Below are 14413 nucleotides of genomic sequence, written 5' to 3'. Positions count from 1 at the left end.
GCTATATTTTTTCGTTAGTCTACAGAACAAACCATTGTTATACAATAACTTGCCTAATTACCCCAACCTGCCTAGTTAACTTAATTAACCTAGTTAAGCCTTTAAATGTCACTTTAAACTGTATAGAAGTGTCTTGAAAAATATCTAGTCAAATATTATGTGCTGTCATCATGGCAAAGATAAAATAAATAAGTTATTAGAAATGAGTAATTAAAACTATTATGTTTAGAAATGTGTTGAAAAATTCTCAGTTAAATAGAAATTGGGGGAAAATAAACAGGGGGGCTAATAATTCTGACTTCAACTGTATATAGTTTTGTGAAGTAAAAAAATAAAAGGGGGGCCCTTGGATTTGTTATAGCCCCAAAGCCCAATGTGTACTTAATCTGGCCCTGATAATGTGTATTAGTGGAGTATTTTCCTGCACAGTAATTCTGACCTATCGAAAAGCAATTTAGGAAATACGTTCAATAACATCTGGCCAATGAGTGATGTGGATTTTTTCGCACCACTGCATTTTGGTTCTTTTCAACTGGTTCGGACCAAAGCAATCAGTGTGGTGTGAAAAGGACCCAAAACCCCCAGAAGAATGCTACAATGTATCATTTGTTGCCCTTGGTCTGGACCAAATGTACGTAACCACAGATGTGAAAGCACCCTAGGTGTTTTAGACAGATCCTCCAAATGGCACAGAGACTCCTAACACACACACATTTAGTTTGTTTTTGTTTTTTTCATGAATGATATTCCCACCAAATGTTTCTGCTTGCTACTTTAAAATGTACATGTTGATCTGTTTTAGCTCGGTTCAGTCACAGCTGGATCTTTCTCTCTACAGCTTGCTCCAAACTTTCTGAACTCTAAAACCTTTATTTTGAAATGTAGTGCTTTTCTCAGGGTCTGCTGTCCTCTCACCCACCCGCACGCCTACACAGATGAATCTGCCCACTGTTATTTCTCACCATACATGCACATACACTCGCATTGCTAGATTCTCAGCCTACAGAACTACAGAAAACACACACACACTCACACATACCACCTTCGCCTCTTTCTCTCACTCAGAGGTGACACACTGGTGGGCTCTAGCCGTATCCTATCATACCCTCGTTTTTCATCCTTGTCTCATCCCTCTCTTTTCGCCCACTCGTCCTCCCACACACCTTCTCTCTCATTCTAGCACGCTCTATCTGTCTCATTTTGGCTCTTTCTCTGTGTCTCTTGAGTGACAGTAAGAGAGGACTGTAGAGGCCAATTACTCTTCTGCTGTTTTTGGTGAGTGTGTTATATAAAATAAGAGCACCTTCTGCTGTCTGCAAGAAGCAGACATCTTTACTTCAGCGTGTGAGTCTGTATTCATGCTCTGCTACTTGGCTAAACTTTTGAAATCATTCTGCATACCTATGAAATTGCTTATAATATACATAAACATAATATTATATTATACAGATATTACTAATTGTATTAGAGTTAAGAAATCAATTCCTACATGAAAGTATGTAATTTCTTTTGAAAGAATTGTCACTATATTTCCATCCTAGTAAACTTTCCAACTAATTAAACAAATGTCTCAGGTTAGTCATGTAACAGTTATTAAAAACAAAAATTCTATTTAATTCATGTTTATTTCTATAGCGCTTTTACAATGTAGATTGTCTCAAAGCAGGTTAACGTAGAAATTTTAGTAAATTGAAACTGTGTCAGTCCAGTTTTCAGAGTTGAAGTTCAGTTTAGTTCAGTTCAGTGTGGTTTAAATTTCACTGCTGAAAGCGCAAACACTCAAGAGCAAATCCATCGATGCGCAGCTCTACAAGTCCCAGCCCAGCAAGCCAGAGGCGAGGAACAAACTTCACCAATTGATGAAAGTGAAGAAAAAAAAACTTGAGAGAAACCAGGCTCAGGGCACAACCATTTCTCCTCTGACCAAACTTCTTGTGTAGGGCTGCAGTCTAGGTGCCGGAGGCTGGAGAATGCTTGATGTCCATTGTGGAGAACGTCCAGCATTCTCCAGCCTCCAAATTTTACAGTGGAGGTTCAGGAAAGCTTTAGCCTAAAAGCATCTTGAAGCATATGCAAAATCTATCCAATGGTATGATGTGAATGAAGCCAGAACTAGGCTTCATTCCATTTCAGAAAGCAGCTTAACATAGATGAAGTGAATATGCTTTGTATTGTATTGTAATAAGACGACCATTTAACAAATATATCAACATGAATAACTATTTAGGCCTTTCACTTGAAATAAACATTGTAGGTATAATGTAGGCCCAATCCCTATTCTACCCCTAGCCCTTCCCTTTTCTCTTTAATTCCTCGTCCCAATTTTCTTTAGCTTGAAGGCGTAGGGCTAAGTGGAAGGGGTAGATAGCCCTTTGAACGAAGATTTTTCAGGACCACACTCGAAACCAAGATGTAAGGAAATTTCCCAGAATACACCAGCCACAACGGCAGGATAGCTGCAGCCAGAAGTAAGGAGATCCACAAATTAGTATTTTTTTGTCATTATTACGAATTTTTACAACAAACAAGCACATGTTTTAATGTATTCATAATATATTTATTACATACCTGTCAACACTGGGTTTTGAAAATAAGGGACTAACTGGCCCTGCTCCCATCCCAAAATGCCCCTCCCCCCACATACTTACAGACTAGTATTCCAGTGAATGGATACCATTTTATAAATTCTGGGGCTCTCTTGCATCAATAAACCTGTTATACACATAAGTTGCAGACTTTCCATTCCTTAACCCTTTTTGAGGAGTATATTTGTGAACTTGACCAGTGTGGTGAAGCACAAACTGTACTGTTGATCAATGCCATTCTATTTTCTGTAACAATATTTCAGACCATACTAAATACCCTTTCAGATCTGGCATTCCTGTGAGGAATGCATAATGAAGCTTTCATACATCTTGTAAGCTCACTGAACCTCACGTCCTATGGCCCCAGAATCTATCATTTCTGTCTGCTTTTGGGAGATCTGTCACCTGGTGGTCAACAAATTCCTCTATCAGCCTGTCCTCATTCATGTTCAACTGAGGGAACAGGGCCTTGTGACTGTAAACAAAAAAAGTATAGTGTTGCTAACTGAACACTGCTGATTTATGTAAATCAAGCAATGCTTGATATAACTAATTAATTGTAATCTCTACCTATACCTTGAGAAATAGCAAGCCAAGATGCGGTGTCCAGTACTCTCAGGTCCTTCAAGAGTTTGAGTCAAGTGGAATAGTAAAAACAACAATATGTTAGATAAATGAATTAGATAAAAATAGCAATAAATTCAGGTACACTATAAGAGTTATCCCAGGCTGTTAAAAGATGAAATCAAAACTATAAAAAAACTACACAGTAATATACTCACTGAAAGAAACAGTGAGCTCTGCATTACTGATGAATGCCATTGTCTCTGTTCCAATGAAGAGTTCTTCAACTGTCAACTGATCTCTCTCCATAGTTCCCCACCTTGAGAGGTACATTCAAGATGGCTGTAGCTAGTATGAAAGAGCCCAAAAAAAGTCTTATTGGCCATCTTCTCTTCAAGCCTGTGAATCTGTACTCCCTCTGACTGTAGACAGTATACACAACCTGACAAAAGTGCTGTCCAGTTGTAGAAGCAACAAATATTAACTAGACTTCTAGTTGATCATTCGGAAAAGTGGTTGAAGGTAGATTTTTTTTTTCGATGAATCATCTGTTAACTTGTATCCCAGTTATCACAAATATTGCAAAAGACCTATTGGAACCCATATAGACCCAAGAGTCTCACCGAAATCAATCAAGTTTGGTCAAGGAATAAATCATGGTTTGGGATTGCATTCAGTATGGGGGCATGCGAAAGATCTGCAGAGTGGATGGCAACATCAACAGCCTGAGGTATCAAGACATTTGTGCTGCCCATTACATTACAAACCACAGGAGAGGGAAAATTCTTCAGCAGCATGGCACTCCTTCACTGAAAAAAAAATATTCAAAGATGATTCCTTGGATTTACTCATTTTTTTATGTTAAGTGGTTGTAAACAATTTATTTATTTTCACAAATGCACATAAGCAGTAATAAGATCACTCATTCATGCACAAGACTGGAAATGGTATTCTGCAATAAATGTTTTAAATAATAATTTGCCATTCAAATGGTCTGTGCCCTGAGTGATGTTTACAGTGAAAGAGCAAAAAGAAAAAAGATGTATGGAGGAAGAAATGTTCGGGGAGATACATCGATTAATGATTGTTGTGCAATGAAAGAAAAAAATTGGAGGTCAATAAATTATTTTGCAATGTACTGCTACTGCAGCTGATCAAGCAAATGTTTCTTTGTTGCTGTTAATGTTATTTATTCTTATACTGTGGTCTATAACTCCTCAAACTCTCCACTGACCTGTATCCTGCTCTCTCATTGGCTGTTTGTCATTGCTGATGTGTTTTTCTGTCAGATATTATTCACACAGCATGATTTTGAATCGCCAGCAGCTCCAGATATTTAGCATGGTAAATAGTTCACAACAGAAAACCTGTCAGCAAGCAAAAATCAAGGCTAAAATCATGGTGTGAACAACTCGCATTAGATAGCAGCTTATATAGTCAAAGTAATGGTAAACAGGTGAAGTCATTAGTGCAGTGGGCTATGGGAAAGTAAATGTAGAGTCGGGAGGAGTGCTCTCTGGTTGAGGGTTCATTATAATTTCCGTAATGCTTAGTAAAAATAATATTTAATCCTCAACATAATTACACTTTAGAGATTCAGATCAGATCAAATTATTACTTCTTCTTACAAAAACCCTGACATTTTGACGACTCTTGTATTAAATACAGTACATTTTAACATGACTCATCTGTGAAAAGAGCAAATAAGTACTGTATGTAACTAAAGTAATTCTATCTTGTAAATACTTCTGTCGCTAAGTTCTGCTGGATTGGTTTCTGATGGCAGCAGCTGGCTGGATAAACCTGCGATCCTTCACTGTGTGAGAAACTCAGACAAGGTACATAACAGTAAAAAAACTGACTTCAACCTGTTCAAACACAAGAGCTCCTCTCTGGACACTGATGCTTTTATGAAGCCAGGGATACTTCAGCGCTGTGTGTGATTTTTCTAGAATAGCTCTTAGACTATTGTTGTGTTAGTGCTGTGTGTTTGTTGTATAATAAGAGTATATTGTGTTCTCTGGGGATCTAAAATTATTGTGTTGGGTTATGACACTAAATCAACACATATTGTCTTTGCTTATTAATTAAAATAGTTGTCACTTTTGGCTTCAAGACAAGTCTACAACTATAATCAAAGGTCCACTGATTTATTAGTTCAATCATTCATTCATTTTTCTTCAGTTTAGTCTCAGGGGTTGCCACAGCAGAATGAACCACAAACTTATCTAGCATTTGTTTTGCGTAGCGGATGCCCTTCCAGGTGCAACCCAGTACTGGGTAACACCCATTCACTTTCTCATTCAAACGTGTACACTCATACACTGTGGTCAATTTACTTCAATTTAGTTTAGGCCCAATTCAACATGTCTTTGGACTGTGGGGGAAAATCCACGCGAACACAAGGAGAACATGCAAACTCTTCACAGAAATGGCCACTGAGTTGGGACTCAAAACAGCAACCTTCTTGCTGTCAAGGGACAGTGCTAACCACTAAGCCACTGTGCTGCCACTACTGATTTTACTAGAAAAAAGTTTATTTTATATATTTAAAATGTCAATTTTTACAATTTAAATTTAATGTTTAATACAATTTCAGGATTTCAGAAGCTTTAGGAGCTGAATGTTATTTATATACTTATAAAGTTATACTTATATATTTATAAAGAGATATTTTGTAATGAAATCATGAATCTATGATTTGTTAATTCTCTCTGTGAATTTTTTTGACAAAATTACAAAGAAAAGTTTTATTTAGTGTTTTCACTGACACATTTAAATACATCTTGACAGGAAGTTTAGTATATGTATAGGAACTTCATTAGCTGGTTCAGGTGTGTTTTATTAGGGTTGGAGCTAAACTCTCCAGCCCTCCAGGATCGAGTTTGGACACACCTGATCTAAATAGTGAGAAAATCGTTGTCTAAATGAAGTACTTAGCTTCATGTACATTACTAATCTAAAACTGAATAATCTAATATAGAAACTAAAGTTAATATTGTCCTTTTGTCCTCTACTACATCTCTGAAATGAAGAAACAATTTGGCCGGTGCAAGCACAACTTTTTTTGTTTGGAACCAATTGTTTTGTTTTTTTTATTGCTTTTTTATCCAATGACTTGCCTTATTAACCTAACTTGCCTGCAGGTACAGTATGTGCCAAAAAAAAAAAAAAAAGAATATCGAGAGAAAGTCCATTTATTTCAATAATTTGTTTCATAATGTGAAACTTGTGTGTTATATTAGTTTACTACACACAAAGTGAAATATTTCAAGCCTTTATTTGTTTCAATTTAATGATTATGAATTAAAGATGAAAAAATCCCAAATCCAGTATTTCACAAAATTACAATATTTCATATGACCAATAAAAAAGCATCTTAAACACATGTTGGCATTCTGAAATTTTGTTAATGTACTGTATTATGTCCTCAGTACTTTGTTAGGCCTCCTTCTGCACTAATTACAGCATCAAGGTGGTGGGGAATGGAAGCGGTCAGCCTTTGACACAGTTGAGTTGTTATGGTAGCCCAAGTTGCTTTGAGCCTTCAGCTCGTCTGCATTTCGGGGTCCCTGTTCCCTCATCTTCCTCCTGACAATAGCCCATAGCTATTCAGTGGGGTTTAACAAGGGGTTTTCAGTCAGTTTCCTGGCCAATTAAGAACAGGGATACCATGGTCCATAAACCAGGTACTGGTAGCTTTGGCACTGTGTGCAGGTGCCAAGTCCAGCTGGAAAATAAAATCATCCTCTCCAAAAAGCTTGTCAGCAGCAGGAAGCATGAAGTGCTCTAAAACATCCTAGCTGTGTTGACTGTGGACTTGATGAAAGACAATGGACCCACACCAGCAAATGACATGGCTCTCCAAACCATCACTGACTGTGGAAACTTCACACTGGACATAAAGCAGCTTGACTTTTGTGTCTCTCCGCTCTTCCTCCAGACTCTGGGATCTTGATTTCCAAATGAAATACAAAATTTGCTTTCAGTTGAGAAGAGGACTTGGAACCACTGGGCAACAGACCAGTACTTTTTCTCTTTAGCCCAGCACAGACATTTCTAACATCATTTTTGGTTTGTGAGTGTCTTGACACATGGAATTCTAAAACTGTAACCCGTGTCATGCAGACATCTGTTTGTGGTGGTTCTTAATGCTCTGACTCCAGCCTCAGTCACCCTTGCTTGACAATCCTCTCAAGGCTGCGCTCATATTTGTGCACCTTTTCTAGTCACATTTTCCCTTCCTCTTAACACTCTATTAATATACTTAGATACTGCACTCAGTGAGATGACGCAGTGGCGCAGTAGGTAGTGCTGTCGCCTCACAGCAAGAAGGTCGCTGGTCCAAGCCTTGGCTGGGTCAGTTTGCATTTCTGAGTGGAGTTTGCATGTTCTCCCTGTGATCGCGTTGGTTTCCTCTGGGTGCTCCGGTTTTCCCCACAGTCCATAGATATGCGGTACAGTTGAATTGGGTAGGCTAAATTGTCCGTAGTGTATGTGTGTGAATGAGTGTGTATGGATGTTTCCCAGTGATTTGGGCAGCTGGAAGGGCATCGGCTGCGTAAAACATATGCTGGATAAGTTGCCAGTTCATTCCACTGTGGTGACCCCAGATTAATAAAGGGACTAAGCTGAAAAGAAAATGAATGAATGACTGCACTCTGTGAGCATCCATCTCCTTTTGAGACTTTTCCTCCTTATGGAGGGTTCCCATGATGTTCTTCTGAACAACCGTCAAGTCATAAATCTCACCCATGATTCTGAACCCTACTGGGCCAGACTGAGACAATTTCAAGCCATTGCATTTATTAATGGACCAGATTGAAACACTGGGAGCCTACAATGTTGAACTTTGTCATGATGTTCTAAATACTAGATTTGAGTTTTTTCCCATCTTTAATCCATAATAATTAAAATTGAAACAAATGAAGGGTTGAAATATTTCACTTTGTGTGTAGTGAACTAAAATAACACACAAGTTTTACTTTTTTAAACTAATTATTGAAATAAATGGACTTTCCCTCAATATTCTATTTTTGGCACATACCTGTATAATTAACCTTAAGCCTTTAAATAGCATTTAAAGTGAATCCTAGTATCTTCCAAAATAGCTGATAAAATAATATGTACCGTGATCATGGCAATTATAAAAGAAATAAGTTATTATACAATTTATTAAATCTATTATGTTTTAAAACGTCTTGAATAAACTTCTCTATGAAACAGCACTTGGGAAATCTATAAAAGAATTATCATTTCACAACAGTGATAATAATTATGTCTTCAACTTTATATCATAATACTTAAATGTAATCTATTACATACTGTTAAGCTGGGCGATGCAGTGGGTCAGTTGGTATTTCGGCTGGGTCAGTTGGTATTTCTGTGTGGAGTTTGCATATTGTCCCTGCGATCGCGTGGATTTCCTCTGGGTGCTCCGGTTTCCCCCACAGTCCAAAGACATGCGGTACAGGTGAATTGGGTAAGCTAAATTGTCTGAAGTGTATGTGTATGAATGAGTGTGTATGGATGTTTCCCAGAGATGGGTTTCAGCTGGAAGGGCATGCGCTGCGTAAAACACGTGCTGGATAAGTTGGCGACCCCAGATTAATAAAGGGACTAAGCCAAAAAGAAAATGAATGAATGAATCTGTTGAGCTACTTTGACACAATCTACATTGTAAAAGCACTATAGAAATAAAGATAAATTATTAAAATATTTCAATTCTGCAAATGTGTTTCTAATATATAAATATTCATAGTAAATGATTACTTATGCAAGAGAATATTGTGACACTATTAACACACTGATATTATTACATATGAACATCTATGTGTGTGTGTATGTGGCTAGTATTATGTTCTGAGGTCGGTGGGAGCAGTAAGCAGATGGCACTGGCAGTCTGTGATGGCACTCACAGAGAGAGGAAAAAAGCAAAGGAAAGACTTTTCTCACAGTGACCCACAGAAGAGGATTAATGGGGTGAAACAAAAAAATCCAGGTTTCATGTTAACTAAGTGACCTTTACTGCAAATGCACTTTAATAACAACATAATTAGCAACAACTTTAATAGCAACATAATTCAGATGATGGCCATCAAACATGAGTTTAAGGCTCGTATGCATAATCGTATGATACAGGAACTGCAAAAAAAATGTCTCTTTCCTATCCAAACAGACACTGAAAGCTCTATATATCTCCTTGAGTTAAGTCCACTAAAAAGTGTTGGCGTACTCTCAAAAGATACAATATTCTGCCAGCCCATGGTGCTTTTGGCAGCTAAAGTCACACCTTGCAAACAGAAGGATGTGAGGAGATGGATAAACGAGAAAGGAAGAAAGAATGGATGAGATCATTTGATGCAAGGCAGAAGGAGAGACAACACCTGGTTGTGGTGCCCTGCATTTGTGTCACGACGTCTTTTGCAATTGCGTCCATATGATGTCATATTCCAGGCAGAAGGTGGCATCCCCTGCCTGATCACCCAGACAACATCAAACACCCCCTCCGTACCTCTGACTTCATCCCAGAGGCATGGAGAAAATAAGGTGCATTTGCGTATATGAATCCGTGAGAAGGAGAGAGAGAAAAGGGAGGGAAAAGAGGTGTGTGTTGAATGAGCAAAAGGGGGGACTGGTAAAGCATATATAGACACCTCATCTTTACGCTAATAACATACTCCCTCAGCTCACACAAACACACACACTGACATATAAACACCACTCACATTTAATCTAATTCTTGCACTCAGAGGAAGGAAGAGAGAAAGACAGGGATGCTCCTAGCAGGTGCTAAAAACTGAACGCATGAGAGAGAGAGACGGGATGGAGCAGGACTAAAGCATTCAGGCAGATATTTTAGAAGATCTTCGAACTCTTAGTGGTGAGTAAAACAATTTCTAAACTTTATCTTTTTAATATCATGTGAAAATCTTTGCAAAATGGTGTAGAATTTCACCATGAAAACTTAATTTAATTTGATTTAAGTACAGTCTTCATTACTTTATGAACATAAAATCTTTGTATAAACATCATTTCATTATTTTAGCATAAGGGTTAATTTCATGAAACCTGACAAGAACATATCTATGGCACTTTTTTTTTTTCAAAAATGTAAATTATAAATATATTTTTTAAAATATTTATTTTACAATGACATTTTTATTAAAAAAAAATGCATTTCATTGCAAAAAAGAAATTGTAATATAATATAAATATAAAAACAATTGTGAAATAATAATAATTATAATAATGTACTCAACTAAAAAAAAAACGCATGGTTGTTTACAACTATATTTTTGTAAAGCATGGACAAGCCCAGCTGCTTATAACTGAACTGCAACCCAAAGGTTGTTTATTCCATATAATAAACATATTTGAGTTGATGCAACCCATAATGCTTGCAAGCTTTATATTTTGAGGTGTTTAAACATAGAATCAGTATTTGTTGTGATGTCTTTGTACTGAATTAAAAGTCCCTTTTAGTCAAATACAGACAGTAATACTGTATTAACGTAAAAATAATGTAAAAAAAAAAAAAAAAAAAAAAAAAAAAATATATATATATATATATATATATATATATATATATATATATATATATATATATATATATATATATATATATATTAATGGAAAAACGTTCCCTTAGGAATATAAAGTTGCAGTCAGAATTATTAGCCCCCCTTTCATTTTTTTTTTTTTTTCTTTATTAAATATTTCCCAAATAATGTTTAACAGAGCAAGGAAATTTTCACAGTATGTCTGATAATATTTTTTCTTCTGGAGAAAGTCTTATTTGTTTTATTTCGGCTAGAATAAAAGCAGTTTTTAATTTTTTTAAAAACATTTTAAGGTCAAAATTATAAGCCCCTTTAAGCAATTTTTTTTTGATAGTCTTCAGAACAAACCATCATTATACAATAACTTGCCTAATTAACCTGCCTAGTTAAGCCAATTAACCTAGTTAAGTCTTTAAATGTCACTTTAGGCTGTATAGAAGTGTCTTGAAAAATATCTAGTAAAATATTATTTACTGTCATCATGGCTAAGATAAAATAAATCAGTTATTAGAAATGAGTTATTAAAACTATTATGTTTAGAAATGTGTTGAAAAAAATCTTCTCTCCATTAAACAGAAACTGCGGAAAAAAAATAAACAGGGGGCTAATAATTCAGAGGGGCTAATAATTCTGACTTCAGCTGTATATTATTGTGCATTGTGACCTGGATTCATGCTTTATTTGTGAGATTGACCCAATTTCTGTTAAACTGTAATCAGGGATGGGCAGTATTTATGATACATGTATTTCAAAATGTTTGTGGGTAAAACAAACAACATAAAATAAGTTCTACAGTGGTGATTCCTACAATACTTCATTGGCTGTTTCAAATGCCAGTAGTTGATCAATAGATCCACTGTATAGTTAATGAAGAGGAAAGATGTAAGCCTTAAGATGTCACAACATATAAAACACAAATATTTAATAATCAAAAACACCAAAAACAGCTTGTATACACAACAGTACACAACAATTTTTTTTAATTAGCACCCTTTTAAAATATTAAGAGATTGAATAATCATTGTACAGAGATGAGGGCAATTTTACTGGCCACATTTGCTATCAAACATTGTTTACTTCACTAAGTCAGTTTAATGGGGAAGGGATTGATTGAATATGTCTAATTGATAGAAGATTTGCAAAGTAATGTCATGCTTCTTTGTAAAAGTATTTTGTTGTATTTTTTAGAATACACAATTTTATACACCTAAAATTAAGGTTTTTGGTATTTGGTATTTTTGGTATTTTATTTTAAAATACATTTCAATGTAAGTCAAACAACATAAAAGTAAGTCCTACAGTGGCAATTCCTACAATACTTCATTGGCTGTTTCAAATGCCAGTAGTTGATCAGTAGGTCCACTGTATAGTTAATGAAGAGGACGGATGTAAGCCTTAAGATGTCACAACATATGGAACAAAAATATTTAATAATCATAAACACCTAATACAGTTTTTAGTTTTGAATTTAGCATTGAAAAGTTCAGTAAAAAAAAAACTACATTTCTAAAAAATTATGTGAACAAAATTTTTTAATTAACACCCTTTAAAAATATTAAGAGGTTGACTAATCATTGTACAGAGATGAGGGCAATTTTACTGGCCACATTTGCTATCAAACATTATTTACTTCACAGAGTCAGTTTAATGGGGAAGGCATTGATCGAATAGGTCTAATTGATGGATGATTTACAAAGAAATGTCATTATAAATGTATTTTTTTGTATTTTTAGAATACAAAATAATGTATTTTATTTTGATACACATTGTGACTGCTGTACTTTGTAGTTTATTTTGATACACCTAAAACTAAGGTATTTGGTATTTTATTCTAAGATACATTTCAATGTATTTTTACCCATCCCTGACTGTAACACTATGCTCTAGGATACCAACAAATATTTTACAATGGCTGTTCATCTAAATTGATTTAGAATGGTTTAATGCAGAATACAAACTAACCTCTTTCTTTGTTTTTGTGTTTCTTTGCCCTTTATATTATTTTCAGCAGAATGCTTGCGTTTATATTTCCATGCTTCTGTGTTTGAGCATATCTATCTAAATCTTTTCATCTAAATCTATCCACATCCCCTCGCATTAGTGGTGTATCTGGGGCCAATATCACTTGCACTATGCTGTGCTCCTCTGTGTTTGTGGTGCTTCTTATCCTTTTGGCCAATCCGGTTCCGAGCAGTACCCGAGCCCTTCACACCCCTGACAAAGCCATGCAGGTGGGCTTCCTCAGCCATGCTTCTACATATATTTTAAAGTATTAAACAGTGATGGTAACATATTTTTCTGTGTCTACAACGCAGGTCATCGAACAGTTCCTTGAGCGCTACAATGACCTTTTAACCCTTGATGATCTTGAAAACCTCACAAGTGACCAATCGGAAGAGCCCGTGCAGACCTTCAGCTCTGGGCTAAAGGTTGCAGAATATCCCAAGTGGATTGACATACCGGTGCAGAGTGAGAACGCCTGGCTTCGCCTTTTAAAGGGGGCTTTGGCCAATCAGAAGCGAGCTCCACCGGATCGGTTGCGGAGGGGGTGGAACCGAGGCTGTTTTGGCTTGAAACTGGACCGCATCGGCTCTATGAGTGGCCTCGGCTGCTAATAATGAACTCAGAAATTGATATAAAATGACTGTTGTCCTGCTTAGATTGCAAAACTCTGTGCTGGTCTAGTCTGGGACCCTGTGAAAATAGTGTACAAAGTTGTAGGTGGACAAATTCATTCAACTGTGTCTCAATATACTTATTTTTTACATTGAATTTAAGGTGACGTTGTTTAACTGTATTTGCATATTTATTTCTTAATAAAGGTAGCAGAGTGTTTTACTTGTTCCTTGAGATGTAGATGATTTATGACCCTCATTTTGATATTCTGCTTGTAGTTTACTATAGTATTCATATGTCTCAAAGAGTCTCTAAATGCATGATTTATAGAACATAAATATATTCTCCTCACCTGTACTTTTTGCACGAATAAAATTTGATCCCATGTCATATTTCTTTGTGCATTCTGTGCATATTATTGTGTGTTTGTATTATGCTTTTCTAAAGCCATGTGTTCTCCCACACACTGCAAATCAAGGAGTTCCACCTGTTTCAGCATACATATCTTTTTTTCTGCAAATATGCTAATGGAAGAATCTTAATTAGCTCTTAGAGTCTTAATCAGCTCTCATTGAAAAAGGACACACAGGCTGAAACACGTTCTTCTGTGATGATGCGTGGGCAGTTAGGGTTTATTGAGGTGTATGTGCCAGATATTTAATCTTAATGAAAAATATTAATTGCTCATGGACATAATTAACAGTTTTTGTAAATGGATTTAATTTTTTTTATTATTGAAAATGTACTTAAACTGCACCACTTTTCATTTTACTGAAGCGGAATCCTCTTTGAGTGCTGAGAAGGAGTTTGTAAGCTTCCACAAACACTGAATGATTTGAGAACAGCATGTCTCCATTTCTTTCATCTAAATCAGCCTATGAAATGTTGGTGTAGGCGTTAGGATTATAGCTTGAACAATCCTTTCTATGTTTAGGTGTAAAATCTTAACTTGATCTACATATTTTATAGGAATACATTTTCTGCACTGAATAGTGTTTTATGAATAGCTACAAGTAATAAGTATCTGGATATAACCCTGTTTAACATTCACTTAGTCTGATATCTCTGTCCTTTATACCAGTGTTT

The 14413-nt window shown here is 36.0% G+C and overlaps 1 protein-coding gene across 3 annotated transcripts; it reads left to right on the top strand.

Annotated features, from left to right (window-relative positions):
- Window positions 1–9790: 9790 nt before the first annotated feature.
- On the top strand, window positions 9791–13702 carry nppcl (natriuretic peptide C-like). 3 transcript variants are annotated; one of them, XM_056475565.1, is made up of 3 exons: window positions 9791–10032; window positions 12723–12942; window positions 13027–13702. In XM_056475565.1, exons 2-3 carry the CDS (start codon window positions 12844–12846, stop codon window positions 13324–13326), a joined length of 399 nt encoding a protein of 132 aa, XP_056331540.1. In that variant the 5' UTR covers window positions 9791–10032; window positions 12723–12843; the 3' UTR covers window positions 13327–13702. The 3 variants fall into 3 exon arrangements, with proteins under 3 accessions (XP_056331540.1, XP_056331541.1, XP_056331539.1); XM_056475566.1 differs by having other exon boundaries at window positions 12720–12942; XM_056475564.1 differs by having other exon boundaries at window positions 9792–10032; window positions 12813–12942.
- The last annotated feature ends 711 nt before the right edge of the window (window positions 13703–14413 follow it).

Source organism: Danio aesculapii, chromosome 16 (genome assembly GCF_903798145.1).
Source record: "Danio aesculapii chromosome 16, fDanAes4.1, whole genome shotgun sequence".
Taxonomy (NCBI): Eukaryota; Metazoa; Chordata; class Actinopteri; order Cypriniformes; family Danionidae; genus Danio; species Danio aesculapii.
Note: the sequence above shows the minus strand (reverse complement) of the source record. Positions and strands in the feature narration are given on the sequence as shown.